General features: G+C 54.7%; 2 protein-coding genes across 4 annotated transcripts; both read left to right on the top strand.

Moving 5' to 3' along the window:
• The first annotated feature begins 365 nt into the window (after positions 1 to 365).
• LOC125098067 (glutathione S-transferase Mu 1-like) lies at positions 366 to 8166 on the top strand. Of its 3 annotated transcripts, none has more exons than XM_047726484.1 (8): positions 366 to 434; positions 746 to 821; positions 1272 to 1336; positions 1636 to 1717; positions 1815 to 1915; positions 2673 to 2768; positions 2857 to 2998; positions 5094 to 8166. In XM_047726484.1, exons 1-7 carry the CDS (start codon positions 399 to 401, stop codon positions 2977 to 2979), a joined length of 579 nt encoding a protein of 192 aa, XP_047582440.1. In that variant the 5' UTR covers positions 366 to 398; the 3' UTR covers positions 2980 to 2998; positions 5094 to 8166. The 3 variants fall into 3 exon arrangements, with proteins under 3 accessions (XP_047582440.1, XP_047582438.1, XP_047582439.1); XM_047726482.1 differs by having other exon boundaries at positions 370 to 434; positions 2857 to 2967; positions 5094 to 8163; XM_047726483.1 differs by lacking the exons at positions 366 to 434; positions 1272 to 1336 and adding an exon at positions 441 to 571 and having other exon boundaries at positions 2857 to 2967; positions 5094 to 8164.
• A 3221-nt stretch (positions 8167 to 11387) lies between these two features.
• Positions 11388 to 16482, top strand: LOC125098068 (glutathione S-transferase Mu 1). The gene is made up of 8 exons (XM_047726485.1): positions 11388 to 11527; positions 11797 to 11872; positions 12322 to 12386; positions 12686 to 12767; positions 12865 to 12965; positions 13700 to 13795; positions 13884 to 13994; positions 15991 to 16482. The coding sequence occupies exons 1-8, from the start codon at positions 11492 to 11494 to the stop codon at positions 16078 to 16080; spliced, it is 657 nt and encodes a 218-aa protein (XP_047582441.1). The 5' UTR covers positions 11388 to 11491; the 3' UTR covers positions 16081 to 16482.
• Positions 16483 to 16790: the final 308 nt, after the last annotated feature.

Below are 16790 nucleotides of genomic sequence, written 5' to 3'. Positions count from 1 at the left end.
GTGATGCCCAGGGAGAAGAGGGAGAAGGGTGTGCGCTTTCTGTGATTCAGGCTCGCCTCCGAGCGCCCCGCCAGCTCCCAGACCTGGAGAGAGAGCTCCGCACTGGACAGGGAGCCGCGGGCTGTCGGGGAACCCGGGGCGCCCGAGGCCAGGAGGCCATTCCCCACTACACCCTTCCTGCATCCGCCCGGCGACGGCCGACGGAGCGCATCTCTCCGCACAGCGCTGGCGCCCAGAGCCTCGGGTGGTGGAGGCTGGCCGGGGCGGGGCACGGCACAGGCTGGGCCTAGGAGCGCAAGTAGGCCCCGCCCCCCCCGCCCCCCCCCCCCCGCCCCCGATGAAATTCAAGCCTAGTTCGGCCTAGGCGTTACGCTGAGACCGCGAAGCGCTTGCAGACCATGGCGGTGATCTTGGGTTATTGGGACACCCGCGGGGTGAGCGAGGGGGCCGCCAGGCTGGGTGGGAAGAAGATGAACGGGGGCAGGAAATGCGGTAGACACCAATACAACCAGAATGTTCCTGCTCAGGACTGGCTGCAGTTCAGTCCTTTCCAGCGGTCTGTCCTTTTCAGGTGGGCACGTTTCTGAATCCCCTGTGTGTGTGTGGCGGGGTAGGGGTGGGGGCAGCGGGGAGATGAGGAGGGGGTGCCGATGCATGTATGTGCACGTGCTCGCGGGTGGGGGCCCTAGCGTCTGTGAGGGTACCTGCAGCTGTTAAAGGCACCGACCTTGGGCGTCTCTCGCAGCTGGCTCTTTCGATCCGCCTGCTCTTGGAGTACACAGACTCACCCTATGAGGAGAAGAAGTACACCATGGGGGACGGTAATAGCATCCACCTCGCAGTCTGACTTTTGCCCTATTCCTGCTGATCTGGTACCCAGCACCCCATGCCCTGGCCACCTGCAGCTCCCTCTGCCGCCCTCCCCCAGCTGGAGCAGGGCCTGCCCTTCCCTAACTCCTTCCAGGTGCAGCTGGCCTTAGGAGGCAGGACATGAGAGGGCATTGCTGGACCCCCTGTATGGGGTTTGGGATGGGTTCCCCCTAGGGTTTGCATAAACATTTTGTAAACCTATTCCTGCAGGTTCCAGAATTATGAGTGTTCTTTGCCCCCAGACCTGGACTGTGAGACTTAGTGTTCCCGATTCCAGATCCCCCTCTTGGAGAGCTTGGCCACTGATCCTTGATGGGCGTCCCCCAACCCCCAACCCCCTCCCCAGGCCCAATGAGAGTGGGCTCTGGGTGGTTGGCTTCACTCCATCTTCTCCACCACAGCTCCGGACTATGACAGAAGCCAGTGGCTGAATGAAAAATTCACGCTGGGCCTGGACTTCCCCAATGTAGGTGCAGGGGGTGGTGACGATGTGGGGACAAGTGAGAGGGGTGTCTACACTGCCTGCTTTCCCAGCTCCCAGGTGACCAGATTTGCCGGCTTCGGCTAGCTTCTCTGCTTCCTGGTTCTTGTCCCTGCCTGTCCCCCATGCTCTCTGTTCCAGCTCATTCCTCCATTTTACAATGGATTGATTAAGCAACTAGCAGGGGCAGGCCGTGTGAGTGCCAGGTTTCGTGTCTCCCCTTTCTTAAGGGAGGGGGTGCCGGGGAGCCCTGGTCTGCCCACCTGCCCGTGTTGTCCTTATAGCTGCCCTACTTAATTGATGGGGCTCACAAGATCACCCAGAGCAACGCCATCCTTCGCTACATTGCCCGCAAACACAACCTATGTGAGTGGGCTGGGGTCGGGATGCGGGGAGCGGTGGGGTGCCCCTGGGCCTGCCTGGGTGGGATGCTGAGGGTGAGAGTCTGTTGTGTGGGCTGTAGGTGGGGAGACAGAAGAGGAGAAGATTCGTGTGGACATTTTGGAGAACCAAGCTATGGACACCTCCAATGAGCTGGCCAGGGTCTGCTATAGCCCTGACTTTGTGAGTCCCGTCCCTGGGAGCTGGGATGGACAGGCTTTGGACAGGACACTGGACTCTTGTGTCCCCTCAACTTTGTATCTATTTGCCATTTGAACCCTGTGCAGCTACTGTTCCCCCAAGCCAGTCCCTATACTGTCACTGCAGTGACAGTGAATGGGATGAAACTCTGCCTCAGTTCTTGCTAATCTTAAGAAGAGTCCAACTGCTCCCCGTATTGGAGCCCAAATCTCTGGAAGCATTCCAGCTTGGTTGGAAATTCAGTTACTGGACAGTTGCTTGTTCGCTCAGCACTGTCTTCCTGACAGCCCCAGGCCTGAGCACAACTGGCCAGCAAGCAGAGCAGGGAGATATGGCTTTGTACCTCCCTCTCCTCTGTCTCTCAAACTCCACACCTTTCCAGGGACTGCTCAAGGGCCGCTGCTATCTGTCCCCCAGCAGGCAGAACTGGGGACTTGTTTCCCCAGGCCATTTCAATTGATTACTTCATTGGCTCTTGGAGATGAGTGGTGACAGATCTAGGGACAGCAAGGTGGGGTTCTCTGCCTTCCCACAGCCTCCCACAGGTGGGAGGTGGGACCCAGTAGGATCTGCTGAACACAGCTTGGAGAAATCATCACCTGGGCAATGATGCCTCCTCCAGAGGGGGGCTAGGGCCGCTCACCTCTGGCAGCTGGGGGTCAGGCACAGCCCGGGGACACCTGCCTCTCTGCCATGGGAGTCTGAGTCTCAGGGTGGTGACGGCTGTTCTGTGCCTCAGGAGAAACTGAAGCCTGGGTACCTGGAGGGCCTCCCTGACAAGATGAAGCTCTACTCACAGTTTCTGGGGACGAGGCCTTGGTTTGCTGGGGAGAAGGTAAGGGGAAGGCTTTGGGGGGGGGTGGGAAGCTATGGTTTTCCCCAGTTTCAGGGTTAGGTGCTCACTGGCCTTTGCTTTTCTTTAGCTCACTTATGTGGATTTCCTGGCTTATGACATCCTTGACCTGCACTGCATATTTGAGCCGAAGTCTCTGGAAGCATTCCCGAACCTGAAGGAGTTCATGGCCCGAGTTGAGGTGATTCCCTGAGCCTCCTCACTGATGATAGGTCTTCCGTCCTCTCTTTTCTCTAATACTTTCCTACCTTACAGCGAAAACAAAGAATAAGTAGTACGTTAAAGATTTGTTTATTTATTTGAGAGAGATAGAGGGGCACATAGGGGCTGAGTGAGAGAGATATTAAAGCCTCAAGCAGACCCTCCAGTGAAGCAGAGTCTGGACGCCCAGCCTCCTGAGCTCCCAGGCACCCCACACCGAGTAGCATTTACTGAAGGTTTGCTTACACCAGGATCTGGGCTCACATCTGACGTAGAGTGTGTGAAATGAAATCTTGATGGCATTCTTACACAACGGATACGTTTCCTACCGTACAGTACAGATTAGAGCACTGAGGCAGAAGGGAGAAGTCATGTGTCAGGGTCGCAGAGGCAGGGCTGGCTGTCCTGGGCTCCCTGGTAGCAGCTGCTTGCTGTAGACAACAGAGAGTGGCTCTCCCTTTCCTGGACCAGTACACCGTGGGTCTATTCAGGTCTGGGTCACAGAGATCAGGACCCCAGGGACGTAGCCAAGGCTCAGGGATGTGCATGGAGCTAGCATTAGGAGAGCAGAGCCGTGGTAGGGATGACAGTACATAGAAGGGCACAGAAGGCATTTCCGAGGTATCCCTGGGCAGCTTTCAGCAGTCTGATCCCCGTTTGGGGATGCCCTGACATCCCCAGGAATGTTGTTTGTCCTGGGGTGTGGGTGCCTAAGTGGGGCCCCTGTGGAGGGAGTCTGTCTTGAGGCTTCTGTGCTGCGCCCCTTCCTTACCTCCCCGTGTCCATGCCCTTCTTTCCCATGAGCTGAGATCCTGGGTCAGGGATGGGGCAGGCCATTTCTTTCCAGTCCTGTTGGCCGATCGGATCATTTCCCAGGTGTGAGGCTCTGTGTCAGGCACAGTGGGGACGCCAGGGCAACCCGGGCCTGGAGCCACCATTCTGGGGCTCAGAGCACTCAGAGAACTCAAGGAACACCCAGCCATGTGTGGTGTGTAGGGCTGGGTGGGTGCTGAAGGAGCAGGGGCTGGACCTCAGCTGATGGCACTGGTCCCTTCGTTCCTTGTTGGAGGGCAGCAGACTGTGCTTTGTGAGCGATATGGGGCTGGAGGCATTTGTCCAACGGGAGTTTCAGCCTTCAGTCTTTCGCATTCCTCAGCAAGAGATGCACTTTTAGGGCTGGTTCTTCTCTGGGTCACTGGCCTTGGGCTTGATGCCAGAGCTCCGGGGACTAGCTAGCAGGAGGGACAGAGGATGGCTGTGGGCTATACTCTGTGGCCCCTGGGTCCAGGCAGTGCCAGGATCTTCAAACACTTTAGAATTCACTGGGCCCATGGTGTGTTGGGACGATGGTGCTCAGACACCCCTGAGAGCCACATGTCCCCTTGGTTGCAACAGGACTGGGGACGAGGTAGTTGGTACCCATGACATTGGGTTCAGTCAGGCCAGTCTGTTGGACCTTCACCTTTAAGAGGAGTAATTGAGAGTGTGGCCTGGCCTGACTTCCATGCTCCTAGCCTCTCCCCCTTCATGCAGGTTTTGCTGAGTCACTGGGTGAGGTCCGGCCTCCCCTACAGGCTGCATGGGCACATTCTGAGGCCTCTGTTCTGCTGGGGTTCCCTGTGTGACAAACCCTGAGAAGCCAGGAAGCTTCCTCTGCAACCGGGGGATGTCTGTGATCCGGAAGGGACAGGGTCTGCTGGAGGACAGAGAAGGAGGGAGGCCAGCAGGAGGAGCCCAGCCCTGGCAAGAGAGCCAGCTGCCCTCCAGCCCTTCCCACCTGGGAGCCCGGGAGCCTGAGGTGGCCGCTGAAGCCACCTGGGCCTCTGCTTCCCTTCTGCTGGATGGTGATAGTGGGCCGTGTCTTGTAGGGCGGTTGGTGGGGGTTCCACACCCATCATCGTGTCTGGGGGATCTAAGGCTCCAGGTGGAGTCTTGTATCTTAGTCAGGTGTCCCACAGAGAACTGGACGGGGTGACGTCCCAGAGCCCGGGACCGCAGGGAAAATGTGCCGTGGGTCAGTGCTGACCTCAGAAGGAATAGTCCCGACCTCAGGTTGCCTCTGTGCGGTAGCGGACCAGAGATATGACCTTCTTTTTCCACCCTCAGGGCCTGAAGAAGATCTCTGCCTACATGAAGTCCAGCCGCTTCCTCCCACACCCAATATACTCAAAGCTTGCCGTGTGGGGCAGCAAGTAGGACTGGGTGAGGGTAGATGCTGGCAAGAAGCAGTGCTATGTTTTGGGGCCAGGGCCCCAGAGCACAGCTGGACCGCCCTGAATCCCTGGAACCAGCGGTCTTGCTTCTCTCCCTCCTGTTCTTTCTGGTAACTTGCATTCAGCCTTATTGAGCCCCTTTACCTTCCCCAATGCAAATTTGTCCAGGACCGTTAAAGGTGAACAGCACCCCACTTTTCTTCACTCCAGTGCCCGCAGACATGATCCTTCCTGCACACTTTTCTTCCCTGAGTGCTGGTTCTGTGTGTGGAGTCCGATGGCATCCCTGGCCCTTGGGCTCTGCCTGAGTTCCCCCAGGCGCTGCCTGAGGACTGGGGTGCAGGCCTGGCTCCCCCAGCGGGGTCTCTTCATGGCCCTGCCTGATCCCCAGTAAAGCCTTCATCCCAACTGCTCTGTCCTGTCTTCTCCCCTCCGGGCACCGGGACTGTCTCCAGACCCTGCCACAGCCCGGGCTGCCTGGTGACCCTGGCCGTGGCTGCCCTGTGGGGGCCCGTGAGGGCAGTGGCTGTTTGGAGACCTCCTCTCCCTCTTTCTGACACCTTCAGAGCAGGAATCCTGTGGCTTGCTCTGAATTTTTACATTTCTTCACACTACTCTGATGCTCTAGAAGGTGATGTTTTCCTCTGTTTTGTTGCTGGGACTCGGGGAGAGCCCGGAGCAGACACTAGAAGGAAAAGGTAAGAAGAGTATTATACTTCGGTCAGGGATGTTTTACTGGTCTGCAGAGAGGGTCTCTGATTTGCCGTGCCCCCGGAAGGCAAGTGGATCTTTCTCCCAATACCGCAGGCCCCTGGGGCTCCCCAGGGTCAGAGTAGGCTGGCTTTGCAGGTTCCTAAATATCCCTTTTGAGGACTTCCCCTGTTATGTTTGCTAATCATGTATTGGCCATGCAGGTTTCTGCCTGATGAACCACTGTGAGTGTCCCTGTGGAAAACTCTGTGGGACCAGTATCCACCCACGGCTGATACAATTTCTGGGTCACGGTGAAAATTGAGGTGGTGGCCGAGAGCACCTTTTTTTTAATGCACACAATTACTTAATGGTGGCCCAGCTGGTTATCGGCTTCCTACCATGTAACCAAAAAAATACACTATACCATCACAATTCTCAATGAAGATGTTGGCAATACCTAAGGAATACAAAAAGCGAAAGCCTAGCATGTTAGGAGGGCCCGTGCTGTGTTCCAGGGGACAGGCTGAGAGGAGGGCTGGAGGGAAGAGACCACCTTTCTCATTGGTACAGCTCCTTGACCATTGTCACCATATTATGGCTTTAAGGGGCCTTCGTCTGCCTGTATATTTTGCCAATCTGAGGTCTATGAGTGTTCCTGGGAGGCCAGTATGGCAGGGAAACTGGGGGAACAGATCTGTTTGCACAAGGACTCCTTCCTGGATGTCCATGTCTAAGGCAGTCCATGGCGTGCTTCTAGACTCCACATTTGGCCATGCCATCAGGCTGTGAGAACCAGAGTCGATCCCAGTGTAAACATTGAGAGCTGGCCGTTAATTGTAGGAACTGTGCCTACAACCTTCTCAGTCATGGTAGACGCATTTGAAAAATAAATTCAGTTCTTCGTGTCCCAGCTTGCCCCCAAGGCTCCAGAAGAATTACTATCCTGGCCCAGGACTCAGGGCTGCCTGACCCTGAACAATGGGCGGAGAGCTTGGAGGGGCTTGCTCTCTGACAGCTGGAGTTACGCCCTGCAGACCCCGGACCCAGGCTGCCCAGTGCAGTCCCTGTCTTCCTGTCTGTCACCTGTCATCCTTCTGACCCTGATCTGCAACCTGGGGCCTGCCGTGCCTGCCCCCAGGGTAAGGCTGTCCTCTTGGAGACAGCCCTCTCCGCCAGCTGGTCTCCTTTCGGTTGCTGGCGTTGCTGGGACTGTTTGTCCAATTGTGGCTTTCAACCCAGGATCAAGCTAGGGTTTCTTCCCCTCAGCACTTCTAACATGTTGAGTGCAGAATTCTTCTTCAATGTCATTGTGCTGTGCATAGCCTGGAGTTTGCCAGTGTTCCCAACCCATACCCCGCTAAATGGCAGCAGCCTGCCCTGGTTGTGACAGTCAGCTCTGTCTACAGACATTACCAAATGTCCCCCAAGGGGTGAAATCACCTTTGGTTGAACACAAGTCATTAGGGGATGGAGACTGTCACTAAAAAAAAAAAAAAAAAAAAAATCTTAAGACATCAGACTGCTACAAGTAGTTAGGATAGGTCTTCCTTGATGAAATTTCGATTTTGGCAAAGAATATATGTAGGTCCAGGAGTGTCTGGGTGGCCCAGCTGGTTAAGCATCTGTCTGCCTTCAGCTCAGGTCATGATCTCTGGATCCTGGGATTGAGCCCCACCTCTTGGGCTCCTGGTTCAGCGGGGTGCCTGCTCCTCCTCCTTCTCCCTCTTCCTCTCCCCCTGCTCATGCTCTCTCTCTCTCTGTACTGTCTAAAATGAATGACTAAAATCTTAAAAAAAAAAAAAAAGAATATATATAGGTCTATATGTCCTGGATAATGCTGTCAATGTGTTGTTTCTTAAGTATGGATACATCAGACTTCTAGAAAAGGAGAATAGTGCAAAAGAGTCTTGTGTACCCCAGAGGTTAACTTTTCCGCATTTGCTCTCTCGTCCCTCTGCCCTTACTTCCCTCTCCTCCCTCCTCTGTCCTTTTCTCAGTCAGTTCTGCAGGAGCACAAAGGCATTTGTACTAAAAACTTCATATTCTGTTCTCCAAGCCGTGGTCCCTAGTAGTAGAATTTAGGCGCCAAGTGACTGTGAGGCACAGTCCGCCCCACCTGTGTCCTTTCCAAGTTAAAGTTCTCATGCCATACCTGAGTGCGGCTTATGACAAGCTCTGGAACCCATGTCCTTTGTGAAAGCTTGAAAAGTTCCTCAGAAAATCCCTGACAACCAAGAGTCCTCTGGGTTATTATTATTATTATTATTATTATTTTTAAAGATTTTATTTATTTATTTGACAGAGAGATCACTGTAGACAGAGGCAGGCAGAGAGAGAGAGGGGGAAGCAGGCTCCCCGCTGAGCAGAGAGCCCGACGCGGGACTCGATCCCAGGACCCTGAGATCATGACCCGAGCCGAAGGCAGTGGCCCAACCCACTGAGCCACCCAGGCAGCCCCCAGAGCTTTTCTTTTCTTTTTTTTTTTTTTTTTTAACATGTTTGCTGTATTTGTGTTTGCTCCACGGTATCAGAGAATTAACTGAAGGTTTCACGAGTGGAATGATTTCTACTTCAGTGTTTTTCTTCTGGGTCTTGCTCTAAATGTTTCACCTCGAATGCCGTTCCTTTCCTAAATTTTGGAGGCCCTAGTTGTCTTTCCTTATACAAAATAAGATAAGCCCATAGAATATTTTCTTTCTAAATTCCAGTGTGACATCATCTTGTAAATGGTTCTCTTTATTCTCTTATTTTCAGATTAAGTAGTATTCTTGCACCCTGGATTGCCTAAATTTACATATAATATTAATGACTTAAACATATTACCATGATGCGGGACGCCTGGGTGGCTCAGTTGGTTAAGCCGCTGCCTTCGGCTCAGGTCATGATCCCAGCGTCCTGGGATCGAGTCCCGCATCGGGCTCCTTGTTCTGTGGGGAGCCTGCTTGTCCCTCTGCCTCTGCCTGCCACTCTGTCTGCCTGTGCTCGCTCGCTCTCTCTCTCTCTCTGACAAATAAATAAATAAAATCTTAAAAAAAAAATATTACCATGATGTACGGTATTTTCACTGTACTTTGGCATTTCTGTCTTTTTTTTCTTCGGATTTATTTCTTTTTCTTCCAAATTTTTATTTAAATTCTAGTTAGCTTGGCATTTATTACTAATATGTAGTTATGAAGAATCCTGAAGCTATTTTATGTAGGACTTCTGCTCCTTTACCTTGAGAGGACAAAATGTCAGCAGCGGAACCTGAAGGAATTGCAGAGCGCTGTTCAGAAGTCATACCAGAGACCAGACTTCCAAACTGGATGTGTTCTTAAAAATATTCGAATTTTCCATAATTTAAATCAGTAGAGAACACAAATATGTCCAGAAGACCAGACAACACTGAGACCGACTATCTCCAGGCAACCACTGGCCACATTCCCTCCCTTCAAGCCACTCTCCAGCTTCCCTGCTCCCCACTGCTCCCTGTTGCCTTGCACCAATGCCAGCATCCACTGCTCTGATCCTTTGGGCCCTGTGCCCCCAGATGAGCCCTCCTCCTCCTCCTTCTGCAGAACCGTCCTCTTTCTTCGGAAGGGGCCTTGGGAGCTCTGGGCGCATCTCCCGTCTCCTCAGTGTCCTTCCCTGCCAGGTATCGCCTCTTTGCCCCATATTCCTCCTCTCTGCCTCTCAGTGATCTGGGTGTTTCCACAGGAAATGTGTCCCATAGTTGAAGGCATCTTTCTTGGCACTTCCCTTGGGCCTTCCAATCATTCATGGCCAGGATTATCTTCTTCGACGTGCCTACTGGGCGACAGCATGGATGAGAGCCAGGTGAACAATGTCTGTTCTATTATTTTACATGTTCTTACCCTGCTTCTTGTTTAGCTTCAAAAATGTAATATCTCAGTGGAATCTAGTGATGTTTGCTGTTCGAGGCTCAAGATGTATAGAAGTCAAAGTGACAACTCCTTAATGTATTATGAAAACAGACCTACCTAGAGGCCAGCTCTTGCTTAGGCACTTGGCCCCCATCTCCTCCCTGTGGCCAAACCTACCTAGAATTCACCTTGACCCCAAAGGCTACTTCCTGAGCCTGGACCCAGACCTGGAACACTGGGGATTGGCAGGGGTGAATTGTGGGGAGCACATGCAGCAGGGGCTGAGCTCTGCTGCGCTCAGGTGACACCCCTACAGCTCCCCAGCGTGGCACAGATGGACGGACCTCTGACTTCTGAGATTGAATAGCGATCAGCTGAAGCCTCCGTGTCCTCTTTCCCCACTGCACTGTCTGTCGATCAGGGTGCTTGGAAGTCCTTATGTCGAGACTGGGTTCACTCTTTGCTGTCCTAACATAGTGTTACCTATTTTAAGCTTCGGTAATGCATTTTTCTGTGCTTTAACTGTAAACCCATTTGTTTTTTGAAGTTCCCTTCTTCCGTTTTCACACATCCCCGCAGCCTTGCAATACCCTCTATACAAAGGGAAATGAGCCACAGGCCAAGCTCTGTCCCACTCACCTAGTTTGAAATAGTCTCCTGCCTTTGGAGAAAGTTGGCCAGTAGGATATTGTCACAGATCACAGATCACAGAAGAACCTGAGAGGCTGCCTGAGCCTCCCTGAGCCACAGAAAAGCACACATGGGTGGGAAGCCTGGGTCAGGCCAGAATGTGTGGACTAGAGGACTGAGGGTCTGCTGGGGGCCAGCCGGACTGTGATCCTGTGGGGAGACCTCCACCCTCCTGCAGGCCACCCCCTCTGTCTGCCCTCTGTGGCAGGACAGGTGACTGGCCAGGCAGAGGACTCCCCTCCCTCTTTTAGTCACATTCTGTGTGTGACACCGTCAACTCCGTGTCACTGTCCTGGCCACGTATGGACATCTCGCTGACTGGCAGGGCATTTCTGGGACTGCACCTCCTAACCCTGCCCTTGGCTGGGTTTCCATTCACAACTTGGGTCCGAAGGGTCATTGATTCATTTCTACTTGAGCTCAGGGGTCTCAGCCAGGGGACTGAAGGGCTGGGGCTCCCCAGGCCCTGAAGGAAACACTGAGACCAGGGTTCCTTTTCTCTGGCCCTCGTCCTGGGCGGTAGTTCCCACCCACCGATGGTGTGTTCTCTGGGGCTCGTCCTGGGAGCAATTTTCAGACTGGCCTGAACTCCGGATTTGAGGGATATAGCTCTTTGGCCTTAACTTTGGCAGACTCCCCGAGCTGGCAGGATCTGGGCCGACCAAGGGCGAAGGGGTGAGATGTTTAGCGGGGAAGAGCAGACCTGTGTTTTTGTGTGTGTGTGTGTGACTTCGGCGCATCTCCAAGCGCCCTCTCTGGTTCCAGAACTAGAAAGAGAGCTCTGGATTGCGCGGTGAGCCAGGGGGAGGCGGGGAACCAGGGCGCCAGAGGCCAGCGACATTCAGAGGCGGCACCGCCCCCAGCGGCTGTGAGAGAGGGAGCCTCCGTAGGTCTGTGCGTCCCGCTGGCGGCCCGGCCTCCCACGCGTCGTGGGGGCGGGGCCGAGATAGGGGCGGTCCCTTTCGGCCCCGCCCACCCTTCCTCTGCTGATAAATTGGGAGCGCAGCTCTGGGAAGTCTTCACACTCAGCTCAAAAGCCAGCGCCATGGTCATGATCTTGGGTTATTGGGACATTCGCGGGGTGAGCAAAGGGACTGCCGTGCTGGGTGGGATGGAGGCGCACCGGGGCAGAAGTGCTGCGCCCTGAGGACCCTTTCTACCAGAAGGCCCCTTTGGAGCTCCCTGCAGCTCAGTCCTTTCTAGCAATCTGTCAGCCTGTGGACGCTTTCCTGCGCGCGCGCTCACGTGCCCACGGGTGGCGGGGGCTGGGTCTGTGAGGTTACCTGGTGCAGCGGGAGGCAGCAATGCAGGACTTCTTCCTTTGACCTCCTCCCTGGGCGTCTCTGGCAGCTTGCTCACGCGATCCGCCTGCTCCTGGAGTACACAGACTCACCCTATGAGGAGAAGAAGTACACCATGGGGGACGGTAATAGCATCCACCTCGCAGTCTGACTTTTGCCCTATTCCTGCTGATCTGGTACCCAGCACCCCATGCCCTGGCCACCTGCAGCTCCCTCTGCCGCCCTCCCCAGCTGGAGCAGGGCCTGCCCTCCCCTAACTCCTTCCAGGTGCAGCTGGCCTTAGGAGGCAGGACATGAGAGGGCATTGCTGGACCCCCTGTATGGGGTTTGGGATGGGTTCCCCCTAGGGTTTGCATAAACATTTTGTAAACCTATTCCTGCAGGTTCCAGAATTATGAGTGTTCTTTGCCCCCAGACCTGGACTGTGAGACTTAGTGTTCCCGATTCCAGATCCCCCTCTTGGAGAGCTTGGCCACTGATCCTTGATGGGCGTCCCCCAACCCCCAACCCCCTCCCCAGGCCCAATGAGAGTGGGCTCTGGGTGGTTGGCTTCACTCCATCTTCTCCACCACAGCTCCGGACTATGACAGAAGCCAGTGGCTGAATGAAAAATTCAAGCTGGGCCTGGACTTCCCCAATGTAGGTGCAGGGGGTGGTGACGATGTGGGGACAAGTGAGAGGGGTGTCTACACTGCCTGCTTTCCCAGCTCCCAGGTGACCAGATTTGCCGGCTTCGGCTAGCTTCTCTGCTTCCTGGTTCTTGTCCCTGCCTGTCCCCCATGCTCTCTGTTCCAGCTCATTCCTCCATTTTACAATGGATTGATTAAGCAACTAGCAGGGGCAGGCCGTGTGAGTGCCAGGTTTCGTGTCTCCCCTTTCTTAAGGGAGGGGGTGCCGGGGAGCCCTGGTCTGCCCACCTGCCCGTGTTGTCCTTATAGCTGCCCTACTTAATTGATGGGGCTCACAAGATCACCCAGAGCAACGCCATCCTTCGCTACATTGCCCGCAAACACAACCTATGTGAGTGGGCTGGGGTCGGGATGCGGGGAGCGGTGGGGTGCCCCTGGGCCTGCCTGGGTGGGATGCTGAGGGTGAGAGTCTGTTGTGTGGGCTGTAGGTGGGGAGACAGAAGAGGAGAAGATTCGCATGGACATTTTGGAGAATGAGGTTATGGACAACCGCATATACTTTGCCAGGATCTGCTACAACCCTGACTTTGTGAGTCCCGTCCCTGGGAGCTGGGATGGACAGGGTTTTGAGGGCAGCTGGACTCTTGTGTGCCATCTACACTGCGTCTCATTGTCCCGTGAACCCTGAGGAGTGACTGATTTCTAAGCCACTCCCTATACTTTCACCAGAGTGACCCTCATATCTCAAGGCATGCGATGAACACTGTGACTCAGTTCCTTAGGGTACTAACCTTAGGATAGAGTCAGTGCCCAGGGTGGAAATTCGGTTCCTGGATGGTGTGTTTACTTTGTTCGCTCAGCACTGTCTTCCTGACAGCCCCAGGCCTGAGCACAACTGGCCAGCAAGCAGAGCAGGGAGATATGGCTTTGTACCTCCCTCTCCTCTGTCTCTCAAACTCCACACCTTTCCAGGGACTGCTCAAGGGCCGCTGCTATCTGTCCCCCAGCAGGCAGAACTGGGGACTTGTTTCCCCAGGCCATTTCAATTGATTACTTCATTGGCTCTTGGAGATGAGTGGTGACAGATCTAGGGACAGCAAGGTGGGGTTCTCTGCCTTCCCACAGCCTCCCACAGGTGGGAGGTGGGACCCAGTAGGATCTGCTGAACACAGCTTGGAGAAATCATCACCTGGGCAATGATGCCTCCTCCAGAGGGGGGCTAGGGCCGCTCACCTCTGGCAGCTGGGGGTCAGGCACAGCCCGGGGACACCTGCCTCTCTGCCATGGGAGTCTGAGGGTGGTGATGGCTGTTCTGTGCCTCAGGAGAAACTGAAGCCTGGGTACCTGGAGGGCCTCCCTGACAAGATGAAGCTCTACTCACAGTTTCTGGGGACGAGGCCTTGGTTTGCTGGGGAGAAGGTAAGGGGAAGCCTTTGGGGGGCGGTGGGAAGCTATGGTTTTCCCCAGGTTCAGGGTTAGGTGCTCACTGGCCTTTGCTTTTCTTTAGCTCACTTATGTGGATTTCCTGGCTTATGACCTGCTTGATATACTGCGTATGTTCGAGCCCAAGTGCCTGGATGCATTCCCGAACCTGAAGGAGTTTGTGGCCCGCTTTGAGGTGATTTCCTTATCCTTTGTACTATTTATATCTCTCCTGTCTTCCCTCCTTTCACTTGATGCTCTCTTCATCCTCTTTGTAAAATAAAGAATAAGTAGCATTGATTGAGGCTTTGGTATATCGTGATATGTGCTCAGGATCTTACATACTTGGTGCAAAATTATTCTTTACAACATTCCTACATGGTGGAAGACTTGTCACCTGTTATTTACTGGTGTGGAAACTGAGTCTGAGAGGAGAAACCATTTGCTGAAGGTCACAGAGCTGGTTCAGTGTGTGCTGGGCTCTGATTCAGCCAATGGCTTCTGTAGCTAGCAGTCCATGGCTGTCCTTTTCCTGGGCCAGAAGGAAGCTTAGTTTCTTTACTCCCCTGGGTCACAGAGCTCAGGACTCTGGGGACGTAGCAGAGGTCCAGGAGTGTGTGTGGAGCTAGCGTTAGGAGAGTAGAGCTGTGGTAGGGATGACAGTACATAGAGGGGCACAGAAGGCATTTCCTGGGGATCCCCATGCAGCTTTGCAGCAGTCCGATCCCCATCTGGGGCTGCCCTGCCATCCCCAGGAATGTTGTTTGTCCTGGGCTGTGAGTGCCTAAGTGGGGCCACTGTGGAGGGAGTCTGTCTTGAGGCTTCTGTGCTGGGCCCCTTCTTTACCTGCCCATGTCCATGCCCTTCTTCTTTCCCATCAACAGAGATCCTGGGTCAGGGATGGGGCAGGCCATTTCTTTCCAGTCCTGTTGGCCGATCGGATCTTCTCCCGGGTGTGAGGCTCTATGTCAGGCACAGTGGGGATGCCAGGGCAACCTGGGCCTGGAGCCACTGTTCTGGGGCTCAGAGCACTCAGAGAACTCGAGGAACACCCAGCCATGTGTGGTGTGTGGGGCTGGGTGGGTGCTGAAGGAGCAGGGGCTGGACCTCAGCTGATGGCACTGGTCCCTTCGTTCCTCGTTGGAGGGCAGCAGACTGTGCTTTGTGAGTGATGTGGGGCTGGAGGTATTTGTCCAATGGGAGTTTGAGCCTGCAGTATGTTTGTCTTTCGCATTCCTCAGCAAGACATGTGCTTTTTGACCTGGTTCTTCTCTGGGTCACTGGCCTTGGGTTTGATGCCAGAGCTCCGGGGACTAGCTAGCAGGAGGGACAGAGGATGGCTGTGGGCTGCACTATGTGGCCCCCTGGGTCCAGGCAGTGCCAGGATCTTCAAACACTTTAGAATTCACTGGGCCCATGGTGTGTTGGGACGATGGTGCTCAGACACCCCTGAGAGCCACATGTCCCCTTGGTTGCAACAGGACTGGGGACGAGGTAGTTGGTACCCATGACATTGGGTTCAGTCAGGCCAGTCTGTTGGACCTTCACCTTTAAGAGGAGTAATTGAGAGTGTGGCCTGGCCTGACTTCCATGCTCCTAGCCTCTCCCCCTTCATGCAGGTTTTGCTGAGTCACTGGGTGAGGTCCGGCCGCCCCTACAGGCTGCATGGGCACATTCTGAGGCCTCTGTTCTGCTGGGGTTCCCTGTGTGACAAACCCTGAGAAGCCAGGAAGCTTCCTCTGCAACCGGGGGATGTCTGTGATCCGGAAGGGACAGGGTCTGCTGGAGGACAGAGAAGGAGGGAGGCCAGCAGGAGGAGCCCAGCCCTGGCAAGAGAGCCAGCTGCCCTCCAGCCCTTCCCACCTGGGAGCCCGGGAGCCTGAGGTGGCCGCTGAAGCCACCTGGGCCTCTGCTTCCCTTCTGCTGGATGGTGATAGTGGGCCGTGTCTTGTAGGGCGGTTGGTGGGGGTTCCACACCCATCATCGTGTCTGGGGGATCTAAGGCTCCAGGTGGAGTCTTGTATCTTAGTCAGGTGTCCCACAGAGAACTGGACGGGGTGACGTCCCAGAGCCCGGGACCGCAGGGAAAATGTGCCGTGGGTCAGTGCTGACCTCAGAAGGAATAGTCCCGACCTCAGGTTGCCTCTGTGCGGTAGCGGACCAGAGATATGACCTTCTTTTTCCACCCTCAGGGCCTGAAGAAGATCTCTGCCTACATGAAGTCCAGCCGCTTCCTCCCAGGCCCTCTGTTTCTAAAGCTTGCCGTGTGGGGCAGCAAATAGGGCCAAGTGGGAGGAGATGCCAGCGAGGGGCCAGAGCTGAGCTTGGTGTGTGTCCCGCAACAGCAGTCTTGCCTCTTTATCCTTTGGTGCATTCCCTTGTTCCCATGAAATACCTGTCAGTCCCCTTTTCTCCTTCCCAACCCTGTCTTTATCCGGACCCTTTGATGTAGCTCTCTACTTCAGCAAATTTCCTTCCCCACCAGTGTTATCCCTCCTGCACTAAAACCAACCAGAGCATTCTTCAATTGGCAGTTGCTGTTCCCTCTCCTGGCCTGGGGAGCTCATCCCCAAGCCCCCCAGGACTGCCCCGAATCCCTGTGTGACCTGGAGAGCAGGCCCGGCTGTCCCAGGGTGGTCCTGCCCAGCCCTGCATGATCTGCAGTAAAGCCTTACTCACTCTGACCTGGCTTGTGTTCTTCTGTTCTGGTCTTTGGAGTCAGGGCCACATGTGTCTGGGGACATGGCGTTCCCTTTTCCAGTGTCGTACCAGCTCAGTGGACCGGGATGTGTGTGAGGTGCCAAGAAAGGGGACATGTAGGATTATAAGGCTTCTTGCTTATTTCTGCCTATTTCATATACTTCTGTGCCTGAGCATGAGGTCTCTACAGAACCAGGGAGGCCCTTCTGTGCCTGGGTCCCTCCTTAATGTGGTATTCCTGGAGTGTGTCCTGAAAGCTCGCAGAAGTACTATGTGTGGCTGTCTGGGGGCT

Source organism: Lutra lutra, chromosome 4 (assembly GCF_902655055.1).
Source record: "Lutra lutra chromosome 4, mLutLut1.2, whole genome shotgun sequence".
NCBI classification, from domain to species: domain Eukaryota; kingdom Metazoa; phylum Chordata; class Mammalia; order Carnivora; family Mustelidae; genus Lutra; species Lutra lutra.
Note: the sequence above shows the minus strand (reverse complement) of the source record. Positions and strands in the feature narration are given on the sequence as shown.

Coding starts and splice junctions, on each gene's coding strand:
- LOC125098067 (XM_047726483.1), top strand. CDS start 471: ATGAACGGGGGCAGGAAATGCGGTAGACACCAATACAACCAGAATGTT. Junction 1,718..1,814: donor TGCCCGCAAACACAACCTAT/GTGAGTGGGCTG, acceptor TGTGGGCTGTAG/GTGGGGAGACAGAAGAGGAG. Junction 2,968..5,093: donor AGTTCATGGCCCGAGTTGAG/GTGATTCCCTGA, acceptor TTCCACCCTCAG/GGCCTGAAGAAGATCTCTGC.
- LOC125098068 (XM_047726485.1), top strand. CDS start 11,492: ATGGTCATGATCTTGGGTTATTGGGACATTCGCGGG. Junction 12,768..12,864: donor TGCCCGCAAACACAACCTAT/GTGAGTGGGCTG, acceptor TGTGGGCTGTAG/GTGGGGAGACAGAAGAGGAG. Junction 13,995..15,990: donor AGTTTGTGGCCCGCTTTGAG/GTGATTTCCTTA, acceptor TTCCACCCTCAG/GGCCTGAAGAAGATCTCTGC.